Source organism: Tympanuchus pallidicinctus, unplaced genomic scaffold, assembly GCF_026119805.1.
Source record: "Tympanuchus pallidicinctus isolate F22 unplaced genomic scaffold, pur_lepc_1.0 scaffold1, whole genome shotgun sequence".
Classification (NCBI taxonomy): domain Eukaryota; kingdom Metazoa; phylum Chordata; class Aves; order Galliformes; family Phasianidae; genus Tympanuchus; species Tympanuchus pallidicinctus.
The window spans coordinates 1,094,377-1,107,553 of record NW_026294618.1 but is presented as its reverse complement, the minus strand read 5'-3'; the positions used below and the strand labels follow the sequence as shown (position 1 = coordinate 1,107,553).

The window sequence follows — 13,177 nt, the reverse complement described above, 5'->3', positions numbered from 1 at the left end:
TTAAAGGCACTAACTGAACACGAGGCCTTTCCTCCAGATGTGATGACCCAGCAGGATGGCTCCCATACAGTAGGGTAAGGACTTGTACAGCTAGCTGCAGCTTACTGTGCATTTCAGTTTTGTCATGTTTGTTCTACGTGCTTCTGGATAGCATAGCTTCTTCAGTCTCTTTGGAGGATGCCACAATGACTTACAAACACCAGGTGTTGTAATGGGCTTTCTGAGTGTTACAGGAGATGTCAAGCATTAGTGCTGGCTCAGTAAGGGAAACACATGTGTGTTGATGCTCTTGGTAGAGACAAGACACAGTAGTAGGCTGTAAAGAATTTAATTCTGAAAAACAGACTGCAGCTGTCACTGCAATCTCATGTTAAGATCAGACTTATATAAAATACTTCATTAGTGTTAACTGCCCTGCCTGCATCTTGTTTGTACCCTTATTTTGGAACAAACAGCTTACAGTCAGTAGTGATCAGTCCCCCTCTGAGTCCTTCCTTGTAGCAGCTCCAGGCAGTTTTGCTCTGGAAAGCAGAGCTGCATTTGGCCATTCACAGCCCACTGTATCTGCTGGCACCTGAACAAAGGTGAACATATGGAGGGCATTGCAACTGTGTGAGCCATCACTGCCATCAAACACTGGTTGTGTCCCCCTTTTTAAAGGGAGCAAGTAGCAGCAGTGTGCATCTATTCCAGTGTAATCAGCAGCAGTACCAGTGATGGTGGTGATACAGGGAGTGATAGGGGAGGCCCTGCTGTAAAAGCTCTGCCTTGGGGGAACTATGCTTGCTATGAGGGACCTTTTTAGCAGCTTTTGGAATGGAGCCACCTGGGAGTGTGGAGCATGAACACAAAAAGGAGTAAGTTCAGATGAGAAGCAGTTCCTGGAGCACAGCTGAAATACTCTTACATAGTTTAACAAATTAAGGAGCTCTTTCTTACATGGCAAAAAAAACAACCCCCAAACTCGCTGGGTGCTGCTGACTGACAAAACTGGGTGGTTGGATTCCTTGGAGCTTAATTTATCTCTGCAAAGTAGACTTTCAGTCGGAAATTGCCATCAAGTGATTCCTCATGCCAACTGCCTGCAAAGCAAGAGCTGCCCTGTTGCAGTATTTCAGAGAATCCCACTAACTCCTCTGAACTTAAAATCTTTCCCTGTTGTGATTTTGTTGTTGTTGTTGTTTCACACCCCAAAAGCTGTGTAGGAGGCCAGTGCTATCTCAGCTCCAAGCAATATGGGCCAACAGTGGTGTCCTGATGAACGTGGCCTTTGCAGTACTTCCTTGCATTCCTTATTCAGCCGGAGATAAGTCAATGTTGGTACCAGAAATAACATTGGGTCCTATGCCATCCACAAGTGAATCCCACTTATCAAAATCTCTCTTAAGACCTGTAAAATGGGGGAAAGAAAACCCAAATGGTAATGAATTACACAGATCTATACTGTCACTATACTGAAAAACGACACAGGAGATGAATCCCAGCATGGCCTGGGTTGCAAAGGCCCACAGCGCTCCTCCAGCCCCAACCCCTGCTGTGTGCAGGTCGCCAACCAGCAGCCCAGGCTGCCCAGAGCCACATCCAGCCTGGCCTTGAATGCCTGCAGGGATGGGGCACCCACAGCCTCCTTGGGCAACCTGTGCCAGTGCCTCACCACCCTCTGCATGAAAAACTTCCTCCTCAGATCCAACCCAAACCTCCCCTGTCTCACTTTAAAACCATTCCCCTTGTCCATTTTGGGAAAGTAGGGAGTGCAGTTGTGCACACCAGCACAAGGCACTGAAATGCAGATGTTCTTCCTCTGAGTTGCTTAAGTTATAAAAATAACAGAGCTCTAGGAAAAGCCTGTGGTATTTTTCTGTTGAGATTTTTATGAGGCTCTCACTTTTGATCTCATACTGAACAGTGGTTATTAAATAAAAGTTTCATAGGAATTGAGGTTTGATTCACACCACACTTTGATATAAACTGACACTTACTCAGATGTTTCTGCAGGAAGGCTAATGAAGCGTGATTGCATATATCAATAGCTTCGTTTGGATCTATTTCTCCTTTTAACTTGAAAAACTTTCCAATGATTTCTCCACTCACAAAAGTAAAATCAGGAAAGCTCTGATGTACCGATCCCCTGCAAAGAGAAATGAGCAACAGCTTTGTAAGAACCACAGAATAGCTCAGGTTGGAAAAGACCTTAAAGATCACTGATTCCAGCCACAACCCAGCCATCCTACCGCAACTCTAACAGCCCTCTGCTAAATCATGGCCCTGAGCACCACATCCAAATGGTTTGAAACACAGCCGGGATGGGGATTCAACCCCCCACCACAGGCAGGGCCACCAACCTCCCCATTTCACAGCAGCCCAGGCTGCCCAGGGCCCCATCCAACCTGGCCTTGAACACCTCCAGGGATGGACGGGGCATCACAGCCTCTCTGGGCAGCTGTTCAGCACCTCACCATTCTCACAGCACACAACTTCCCCTGACATCCAACCTCCATCTGCCTTCCCTCAACTCCAAACCATTTCCCCTTGTCCTGCTGCCATCTCCCCTTTCCAAGAGCTGACTCCCCTCCTGTCTGCAGGCTCCCTTTAGGTACTGCAGGCTGCACTGAGGTCACCCTGCAGCTTCTCTTCTCCATGCTGAACAAGCCCAGCTCCCTCAGCCTGTCTTTGTAGTGGAGGTGCTGCAGCCCCCTGCTCATCTCTGTGGCTCCTCTGGACCCTCTCCAACAGCTCCCTGTCTTTCTTGTACTGGGGGCTCCAGCCCTGGACGCAGTGCTGCAGATGGGGCCTCACAAGAGCAGAGCAGAGAGGGACGATCACCTCCCTGTCCCTGCTGGCCACCCCTTAATTTAAATGTGAAGCCTTGAGGAAGCAGGGCCTGTCATTCTTGCAGCCACATGCAACTGAACAGCTCCAACATGAGGATAAATTTTGGAAACAAAGACTCGTCTTAGGCTTCAGAAAGGGTGGATCCACGGCACTTACTTGATGGTGATCATTTTCTTGTTTGTATCATTGGAGCTAAGCTTCCTCATCTTTAAGATATTGGAAGCCCACTGGAATTTTTCAGAATTGATGAAGAGCAGTGGTTGCTGCACGCTGCTTTGGTAAGTGTCATCGCCTACTGGGAGCATCCATGCATCAAGGGCAATGCCACACCTGCCAAAAACAACATCTGGGTGTTATCACAGGCACACAGCTTTGATTTGCAGCAGACATGGGGAAAATCTGAGGATACCCAATAGGTAAACGTTACTGAATCATTTTGTAGCAAAGTGTTTCTTCTCTCAGGGAAGAGGATCCATCCATTATTCTGTTTGCTGGTCTGCCAGCACTCAGGGAATCACAACAAACTATGACAGAGCTATTAAGTTCCACCATATCCCCAAAGCTGACTGAAGCATGAGCTGAGAAAATGAGATGTGCCAAGCACAACACAAGATGTTCTTTAAGGGCCAGTTAATGGGACCTTAGGTAAGGTGCCCTGCTCAGGTGCCAAGTGTCCCTTCCTTTGTTTTACATACTTACCTAAATCTAATTTCTTTGCTGAGACTCTCAATAACTGTAGCACCACCAAAAGAGTGTCCCATCACAGCTATTCTGCTAGTATCAACAGAATCCTGCCAAAAGAAAGCCAGCTGCTGTAAGAGACTTCTTTTTTTTTTTCTCAATCTGAAGTGTTTTTTTAAAGCAATAGATCCTAATGAATTTGGAAGAGCACAGTTTCAGCTCCATACAGGTGACCTGAGAACATGTTCATAGATCTACAGTTAGACATTCAGAATAGTCTACAAGCAGTTAGAAATGGCAGAGGGAGACCAGAGCTGTGGCTGGGCATGTAACAGAAGGAAGCTACCAGCTCTCACTCACCTTCAGGCGGTTCCAGTCAAAGTCTGAGTTCAGCACATTCATCACTTCCTCTCCTGAATTGATTTTTAGAATGAGGTTGAGTGCTTTGATGCACTCCTCTGCTCTCTGCTGTACCTGGGAGACACAGATGGGGCAGAACAGAGGAATGAATTGGGAGTTACAGGGTATCTGCTGGCTTTGCTGGCCCGCTGTTCATTTAGGCTGACACTGTACCTCAGTGGCTGGCACAGTAAGCCCTTACAAACTGAAGGCTGGCTGTGTGAAACAAAAACCTGACAAGTTTTGTTCAATGTGAAATCTGGATTTTGGAGGCCCAAAAATGCTGAAGCTCTTATGTAGATCCTCCACACACACAGGAATTTGTCCCATTAACACAGGCCAAAAACCATCAACCCCTGCTCTCTGACTTCTCACAGAAGAGGTACAGGGATGTGCAGAAGCTTATGTTACACAACCACAAGAAGGGCTGACTTGTGCCTCTTCCTCATGCTCACTTTGGTAAGCAAACAGCATTGCATCACTTTGCCCCATCTCAACAGCTCCGAAGCCATCTTTATGCTGGATATACCCGGAACAGGAAACAGCCTACAAGCCCTTCCTATTTCCAATGCATACACACTGGTGAAAAACGTATTAAAGCTGTTGCAGATACAGGACTTAAGTGTTCAGTATGGCACGTGGTTTGGATTTTGATATTTTGGTAGAAGAAAAACTTCAAAAAGAACCAAGGAGTAGCAGAGTCTTTGGGAACAATTGACTGCACCAGCCAGCAGGATGTCCTGAGTTTCAAGTAAATCTCCATCTCCTAACTTCTTGATTGGTGAAATACACAGGCAGCAGCTCCTGCAGTTTATTTACAAGCTCCAATGTGATATATTTAGCCCCATTTAGGAGGACGTTGTTATGCACACAGGAAAGCACACTCATACTGCTGCCCATTTGGCCCAGTGAGATAAACACTTGTCTGGTTGAGTCTGCACAGCGTGCAAGAACACACTCCCACATTTTAAAGGTCAGGTCAGTGCTTGGAAGAGCTTATCTCTATGGCTATAAGGCATCCAGCGTGGATGCTGCTTATCATCAGGAAGTTGCATTCTTTACACTGCATACCCTCAACCATGTAAGTGTGTTGAAGGTGACAAAGCAAACATCCCCCTTAAAGCAGAGATGATTCATCTCGCTATCCAGCAATAAGCAAGAGCTAAAAGACGGCTAAGGCTGCACACACATCTGAATTCAACTCCGTGTCCCTTAAAGACAAGGTTGAGCAGAACTGTGCAGAATGGAGGAGAAGCAGAATATGGAGAGAAACAGAAAGAGGCGAAAGAGCTGACCAGGCATGGCAGCACCACCTCATGAGAAAGCTTTCCTGAAGAAGCAGTTTAGCATAGAAACAGAACGGTTGGAGCAGGAAGGGACCCCGGAGGCCATCAGCGCAGGCCTGCAGCGCACAGCACACCGCAGCTCCTCAGTGCTCAGAGCCCCGTCCCCTGGCCTTGGCTGCGTGCAGGACGGGGCAGCAGCACCTCTGGGCACCCTGTGCAGCGCCTCACCGCCTCACCGCCAGCGGCTCCTTCCTCACATCCAAAGCCTCTCCTTTATATGGAAGAAAGATGTTGTTGGCGTTCCCATCTTCAGCAGTTTTTTGTATATCCACAGAGTCGTGGCAGCAGCCTGCAGATGTAGCCTTGCTAGCATTACTCAGTGCTGACCACACAGCTCTCCTGCCCCATGCACAGCACAGTCCTGGGCTGTACCTGCTTGTGACGCACACAGCGTTCCTCCTCTCCTGCTCTGAGCCTCCTGTAGTAGATCCACTCCTTCTCCATGCTTGATGCAGACTCTTCCTCTGGCTCAGAATCAGCCTTCTGTTTACAGAAATACGTCGCTGAAGCTGATTCATCTCTGAAATAACAGAAGGTTACGTCTGATGTTGCAGCCATTTGGTTTGGGAGCAAGTTCAAAGAAGCCTTAGTTCTGACCTGTCTCAGGAAGTCAAAGCTCCCAACCCTGCTGCACACCCCACTGAGTGCAGACAAAACTTTCCAAACAATGGAGAAACCCCACCAGAACTCCCACCACCATTATGTTCTGTGGCTTCTAACAGTAACAGTGAGAAAAGGAGCGTGCTTAAAGAATGACAAACAATAACTACCCACAACAATTTTCCCTCAAGGCTTCAAATTAATTCCCCTTTGTTCAGCTAGGTGGGAACAGAGCTAGACGAATGGGAAGCTGAAGCTGTTAGTTACTCTTTCAAAAAGAAAAGTTCTTCTATACAACAAGAAGCATTCTATTATGAGCAAGTTTCTTTCTGTCAGGACTCAGTAAGATGCAGTACACACACCTGTGCTCCACAGCTGCCACAAGAAAGCCTTGAGAAGCCATCTCTATGCAGATAGCAGAATAGATGGTCCTGCAATCAAAAGACTCTGGTGACCACATGGACACAATTGTTTTGGTTGCACAGCCCCTTAAAACTGACTGTGCCACAGACACACCAGCCCCCATTCCCTATTTGTCTGTTTCAGCCAGCAGGGCAGGCTGTGTGTGTCAGTTCCCAAAGGGTGCTTTTGGTGATTGCTTCTCTGTGCTTCTTTGCTTTTAGTTGCAGCTCATCTTCACAACATCCTTATGGCTCAATAAATACCTACACCTCTAAAATACAATATGGCCAGGGTTGGAAGGGACCTCAAGGATCACGAAGCTCCAACCCCCCTGTGCCATGCAGGGCCACCAACCTCCCCATTTCACAGCAGCCCAGGCTGCCCAGGGCCCCATCCAACCTGGCCTTGAACACCTCCAGGGATGGACGGGGCATCACAGCCTCTCTGGGCAGCTGTTCAGCACCTCACCACTCTCACAGTAAAGAAACTTAATGGGAAAACAAAGAAGCCAACCCTGCCTCATTTACAGGCCTTGATTTCAATGGAAGCACATTGATACACAGCACCCTGTTCTTTGTATCGTGTTCAGCCCCATGGGGATCTCTCCCCATCCTGAGACCCATTCAGCACCACTCCTGGACACTAACATTACTGTGGATGACCATAAGAGTTTGCCAACGAGCTGCAGACTTACCGAAAAGCTCCAAGTCCATGGGAAAAAACAAGCAGTGGGTATTTTTCTCCTGCCTTAAAAGCAGCATTTGATTTTGCAGGACAGGTCACTGAACCTACATGAAAATGGAAGCACGTGTCATTACTACTGAAACGAGAGACCTACAGACCCTCTCTGTAGGAGAGATCTCAGTAGGCTGCAGACTGCAGGTTTCAGAGAGGTTGTCTGAGAATCAGTCCAATTCTGCAAACACTTCGGGGACCAGAAGCACTCTTACCAACATAATACTGGAAAAGCCTTTCTCCCACGACTCGGTACACATTGAGGAAGTCAGACAGCCCCTGGTAGTACTCTTTATCCGGAATCCACGGCGTCTCTTCAGTATCTGTGTCGTCGCATGATGGATAATACAGGCGCAAAAAGCTTCCCTGGAATTAGCAGAGGAAAAGGAAGACTGCTGTTCATTGATGTATGGCAACGAAAAGATTTACGACAGGGAAGGACTTCAGCTGCAACAAGAACAGCTCCAGAGAATTTAGAGAATGTTATGAGAAAATTATTGTCCAATATAAGCTAAGCTCTGATGGCAGTGCTGTGTCACCATCCCTCTGCTCCTGCTGTGAACTGCACACCGCAGCACAGAGCTCTGCAAGATCTCCCACAGACACTGCAATATGCACTCATACTTCCCAGTCTGCAATGGGATGTGCAACAAGCACTTTGAACCCACTGTCCTGCTCCACCTGTGCCTCAATCACAGAATCACAGAATGGCCTGGGTTGGAAAGGACCTCAAGGATCACGAAGCTCCAACCCCCCTGTGCCATGCAGGGCCACCAACCTCCCCATTTCACAGCAGCCCAGGCTGCCCAGGGCCCCATCCAACCTGGCCTTGAACACCTCCAGGGATGGACGGGGCATCACAGCCTCTCTGGGCAGCTGTTCCAGCACCTCACCACTCTCTGTGTGAAAATCTTTCTCCTAAACTTACATCAATTTGTGACACAAAGGCAATGAAGGAAGAAAGCAGCAAAGCTTCAGCCAGACAGGTAATTATATTAATTCAAGCCCAGAGCAGTCGCAGTGAATTTCCCCTGCAGAGCAACTGCTGAACAGAACAGGGGAAAGGTTCATTATCTATCACTAAGAATTGTAATGGTGCTGATTGCTTATCTAAGGAAAAGACGTGGGCTGACTGCAAAGAGAAATCAACCCTTTTTGGTGCTGTAAGAGAAGCCAGGTGGAGCAGAGCAAAACCCATGGCTGAGCTCTGCAAGCGGGTGATACCTCACAAGTGTGGAGAGCAAAACTGCAGAGCAAGATTAAAAAGCAAGAGGATATGAAACAGAAACTCGCAAGCAAGCGAGTCTTATCGTGCTGCCTTTCTGCCCTACCAACTGCAGAACTGACATCCTGTTCTCCGCGGAGATACCATCTCACGTCTCACACTCTGTCCCAGCTGAAGCAGCGCACGCTCGTCACCCAGCCCCGCCGACGCGCACCGGGACCCTCTTGAGCACAGCACGCAGAAGGAGCCTCGCGGTCCGCGGAACCCACGTCTAAGGGCTGCCGCTGTCCCACCGTGCCGGGCTGGAAAAGCGCGTTCAGCCGGAGCGCGTCCGGCAGCCCCGCTCGCAAACCCGGCCGGCCGTTGGGCTCATCTCGGCTCCGTACCTCGGCCGCGTTGCCGGTCATCAGATCCGCGCAGCCCACGGCGTGCGGGCCCTTCCCGGCGGGGATCCGATAGCCTTTCTCCGAGCCGCCGCCGCCCATCTCCGCCGCCGCTTTCGCCGATAAACCTGGGGACAAAACACGGCGCATCAGGAGAGCCCCGGAGCAGCAGGGACGCGAGCAGCGGAGCGAAGGAAGGGAGGGAGGGAGGCAGGACGGACGGGCCCCGGGCGAGCACCCGGCACGGCGCTCGGCCCACCGCGGGGCGGCACCTCGGTGCGGCGCTGCCCGGCTCCGCTCCGCCCGCACCCGCTGCCCGCCGAGCGCCACCGTCCCCGTTCCGGACCGGGGGAGGCGGGGCTGGCCGCGACCCCGACGCTCCTCCCCGGAAGGGCCCGGCGGCACGGGAGGCGGCAAGATGGTGCGCAAGCTGAAGTACCACGAGCAGAAGCTGCTGCGGCGGCTGGAGCTGGTGAGCTGGGAGGCGGCGCCCGGCAACCTGGCCGAGGTGCGGGCGCTGCGGCGGTACCGCGTGGGGCGGCGCGAGGACTACGCGCGGTACAAGGCGCTGGCCCGGGAGGTGCGCGCCTTGGCGCGGCGGCTGCGCGATCTGGGCCCGGCCAGCGCCGCCTTCCGCGCCCGCTGCGGCGCCGCGCTGCTGGAGAAGCTGTACGCGATGGGGCTGGTGGCCTCGCGGCGCTCCCTGGCCGTGTGCGAGCGCGTGTCCGCCGCCTCGTTCTGCCGCCGCCGCCTGCCCTGCCTGCTGCTGAAGCTGCGCATGGCGCAGAACCTGCGGCACGCCGTCACCTTCGTGGAGCAGGGCCACGTCCGCGTCGGGCCCGAGGTGATCACCGACCCCGCGCTGCTCGTGCCCCGCGCCGTGGAGGACTTCGTCACCTGGGCCGACGCCTCCCGCCTGCGCCTCAAGGTGCTCGACTACAACCAGGAGCGCGACGACTTCGACCTGGCGGCGTAGAGAAGCCGGAGCGGGGCTGAGACGCGCGGGGAGCCCTCCTGAGAGACCGCCGAGCCGTCCTGCGGCCCCCGGAGCCGCCCTGATCTGACCTGCTCCGCTCCACTCTGCTCTGCCCGGAACGCACACGCGCTGTCTGAGCCCTCGTGGTGAGGCTGCCGAGCTCATCCTCTGGTGCGGCTCCTCACTAAGAGCAGCACTGGAGGAGCTTTGCACGTGGCCAAGAAGCCGCTGTGCTGATGTGCCCGGCTCTGCTGCTGCGGGGCTGTGTGGGAGCACCCCAGTGCTGCTCCTCATCGCAGCGCCGGCCCAGGAAGGTCTGTTTTAACCTGGAGCAGCGAGTCAGCAGGGGAACGCTGTGTGATCAGCAATGGACCAAATGCTGGATTTCGGGAATTGTGAGAGTTTGGGCCTCAAATACAACAAACAAAAGTGAACTTGGTTTTCCTGTGAAGCCTTAGAGCTTAGGGCGGGCTGCAGATCAGTGCTGGGCGGCTCTGGGGCTGCTGGGGGTGTTACTCCTCATCCAAGAAAGGCAGAAATAAAAAGTCGTGTTTTGGAAGAGCTCTGTGTGGAGTCATATTGCCTTTCCTGTTGGCATAACCCAGTGAGCACCACTTCTCATCTCACAGAACTGCTTTTTGCCACAGCACCACAAGCAGTCTGCTAGGCTGCATTTGCTCATGGTTTTAGGCTTGGAGAAGAGAAGGCTGCAGGGAGACCTCATTGTGGCCTTCCAGAACTTGAAGGGAGTGAATAAACAGGAGGGGGAATGGCTGTTTGTGAGGGTGGATGGTGATGGGACAAGGGGAATGGTTTTAAAGTGAGACAGGGGAGGTTTGGGTTGGATCTGAGGAGGAAGTTTTCCCCCAGAGGGTGGTGAGGCACTGGCACAGGTTGCCCAAGGAGGCTGTGGATGCCTCATCCCTGCAGGCATTCAAGGCCAGGCTGGATGTGGCTCTGGGCAGCCTGGGCTGCTGGTTGGCGACCTGCACACAGCAGGGGGTTGGGACTGGATGGTCTTTCAGGTCAACCCAGGCCACTCTATGAACAGATGCAGAAAAGACGTTCCTTACCTGAAGCACGACTTTTCATGAACACCTTCCGAGCTCTCGCCCACAGCGATGCCATCACTTCTTAGGAAGAGCAGAGGGTCCCACAGCAGGGTGCAGGCAGGCAGCAGCCGGCTCACTGCTCTGCTCAGGGGGGTTGGGAATAGCACAGGGCTGCTCCCCAGGAGGTGGAGGCAGGATGGAAACCTGTGGCTCCACACCTCCAGATCCTTCCGCCCTGAAAGAAACCATTGCGTCCTTTACTTGTGCACCAGGGGTTACCACTGCCAGTGCATCTCTTTGTAAAGGTTTTTTTCCTCTGACTGTTCTGCACTCTGCTTGGAGGGGAGGAGCTGGCCTGGGGACAGAGGGGGGGATGGAAGGGGAGTCCTTCACACTGAGGTCTTTGTGTCGGGACAACAAGGCTGAGGCTGTCACTGGAATACAAATGTGCTGTGCTCAGCTGCTTTTCCAGTCAACAGAAGCTCTGCACGTGGAGGCAGCCTCCAAACCCCGGCATTTCAGTGAGGGTTGACAAGGAGATGTCCCCCTCACAGCCCTGTGAGCGCAGGGTGGATTCACACATCCACTGGGCGTGGGGAAAAGCAACCCACAGCTGCAGGGTAGCATTTACCTGGGAGCAAATGGGGCAGCCGACTGCCACTGACAGCTGGAGGCAGAGGGGTGAGCTCTGGTTACTCCTGGAGCTGCCCTGAGGGTACCTGTGTGACCCATGTGTGAGTCCCAGGGCTGTGTTATGGAGAGTGCTCTGTGCTGCATCTGCAACCTCTCTTGCCCAGAGAGGCTGTGATGCCCCGTCCATCCCTGGAGGTGTTCAAGGCCAGGTTGGATGGGGCCCTGGGCAGCCTGGGCTGCTGTGAAATGGGGAGGTTGGTGGCCCTGCATGGCACAGGGGGGTTGGAGCTTCGTGATCCTTGAGGTCCCTTCCAACCCTGGCCGTTCTGTGATTCTGTGATACTCTACCCCAGATTCTGCCCAGAAGAGCAAGAGGGGGTAAAGTCCAGCAGGCGCTGGTGGCAGATCCTTCTGCAGAGGGACAGTGCATAGCTCAGCACATGAACACGGATAGCTCACGGGGATCAGAACACTGAAGAGAAAACGTCCTGACAGGGCTGTGGCTGCCCGTCTGCTCTGAAGGAGTTGGGACAGGAGCTGGGATCTCCCAGGCTCCCAGAGCTCAGGTGAGACGGAGCCCCCAGGACGAGCAGCACCCCGTCCCACTCCGCCTCTCGCGGTGCCGGGCGCTCCCTGGACACCGAAGCCACACTCGATACCGCGCAGTTTCCTTTCCTCCCACCTAGCGGAGCCGCCCGGCACCGCCGCGTCCGTCCCCCTCCTCCCCCCCCGCTCAGCCGCACCCCCTCTTATCCTTCCATGGATTTGGGTGGGGTAAGAAGAAGGCTGCGAGCTCGGTACGAACAACGCTCCTCCCCGCCCCTCTCAGCACCGCCGTCCCCTCGCCCTCGTTGCCCACGGGCAGCGCTGCCCGTACCTGCTGCGGTGTCCCGGCCTTCTGCAGGGCGCCGTGCGCCGCACGGACGGACGGAGGACGGACGGATGAGTGCCCGGCGCTGCCGGAGGGGAGGGACCAAACTCCGCCTCACTTCCCAGCCGGGACGGTGTTTGTGGGAGAGGCTTTCCCCGAGCCTGGAAAGGAGGCGTGCCTCGTGGGAGCTGCGCCAGTACGGGCGGCTGGCCGCGTCCCGTGGCGATGGGAGCACCGCGCTGGGGCGGCTTGTCTCAGGGACGCTGCAAAATCCGGCTTTACAAACCGGGGCCAGAATCCCGTTAGAAGTGAGCCCCGCTTCTGAGTGCCGTTTGTGGGGTGGTTGGAGCAGCTCGGGGCCCCATGGGTATTGCAGATGTGCCCCGCGCGGTGAGTGCCCTGCACTGCGCTGACTCGCAATACGCTCAGTGGGGGCGGCACGGTGGGAAATAACCCCAAATCCCAAAATAATAACGAAAGAAAATTTTGAACGATGCCTGCGGTTCTCTGGAAAGGAACGGGAAAGCCGTGAAAGTGCCCAAGGCTTGCTTTTTTGTTTTTTTCCTGTCGTTTTGTTTCAGTGAAGGGCTGGAATTATTCAAGCATTTCGTTTATTGCCAAAGAGAGCCGTTGGAGGACTGCTCCCACAGCTCTGCTTCATTACAGAACAGGTTTTTCAGGGTCAGCAGGAGGCAGCCAGGAGGAGGTGTGTGACAGGGATCTTAAAGCCAATGGCACTGCTGCACCCAAGAGAGCAGCACCAACATCCATCATATCATAGAATCATAGAATCCCAGCATGGCCTGGATTGCAAAGGCCCACAGCGCTCCTCCAGCCCCAACCCCTGCTGTGTGCAGGTCGCCAACCAGCAGCCCAGGCTGCCCAGAGCCACATCCAGCCTGGCCTTGAATGCCTGCAGGGATGGGGCATCCACAGCCTCCTTGGGCAACCTGTGCCAGTGCCTCACCACCCTCTGGGTGACAGTGCTGTGGCTCTGAGGGACATTGCCGGCGGGTGCAGTGCAGGAAGGGACCCCGGAGGC

General features: G+C 53.5%; 2 protein-coding genes and 1 long non-coding RNA gene across 3 annotated transcripts in view; 1 reads left to right on the top strand and 2 right to left on the bottom strand.

Moving 5' to 3' along the window:
- LOC128085978 (uncharacterized) overlaps positions 1-13,177 on the bottom strand; it is a 63,105-nt gene that overhangs the window by 34,601 nt on the left and 15,327 nt on the right. The window lies entirely within an intron of this gene.
- Positions 313-12,275, bottom strand: PLA2G7 (phospholipase A2 group VII). Its single transcript, XM_052692958.1, has 12 exons — positions 12,142-12,275; positions 10,653-10,866; positions 8,607-8,731; positions 7,211-7,361; positions 6,955-7,048; positions 6,221-6,289; positions 5,631-5,778; positions 3,874-3,987; positions 3,532-3,623; positions 2,989-3,162; positions 1,980-2,128; positions 313-1,390 (listed from the first exon to the last, which is right to left on the bottom strand). Exons 2-12 carry the CDS (start codon positions 10,705-10,707, stop codon positions 1,293-1,295), a joined length of 1,269 nt encoding a protein of 422 aa, XP_052548918.1. The 5' UTR covers positions 10,708-10,866; positions 12,142-12,275; the 3' UTR covers positions 313-1,292.
- On the top strand, positions 8,970-10,140 carry IMP3 (IMP U3 small nucleolar ribonucleoprotein 3). The gene has a single exon (XM_052693757.1). It carries the CDS (start codon positions 9,022-9,024, stop codon positions 9,577-9,579), a length of 558 nt encoding a protein of 185 aa, XP_052549717.1. The 5' UTR covers positions 8,970-9,021; the 3' UTR covers positions 9,580-10,140.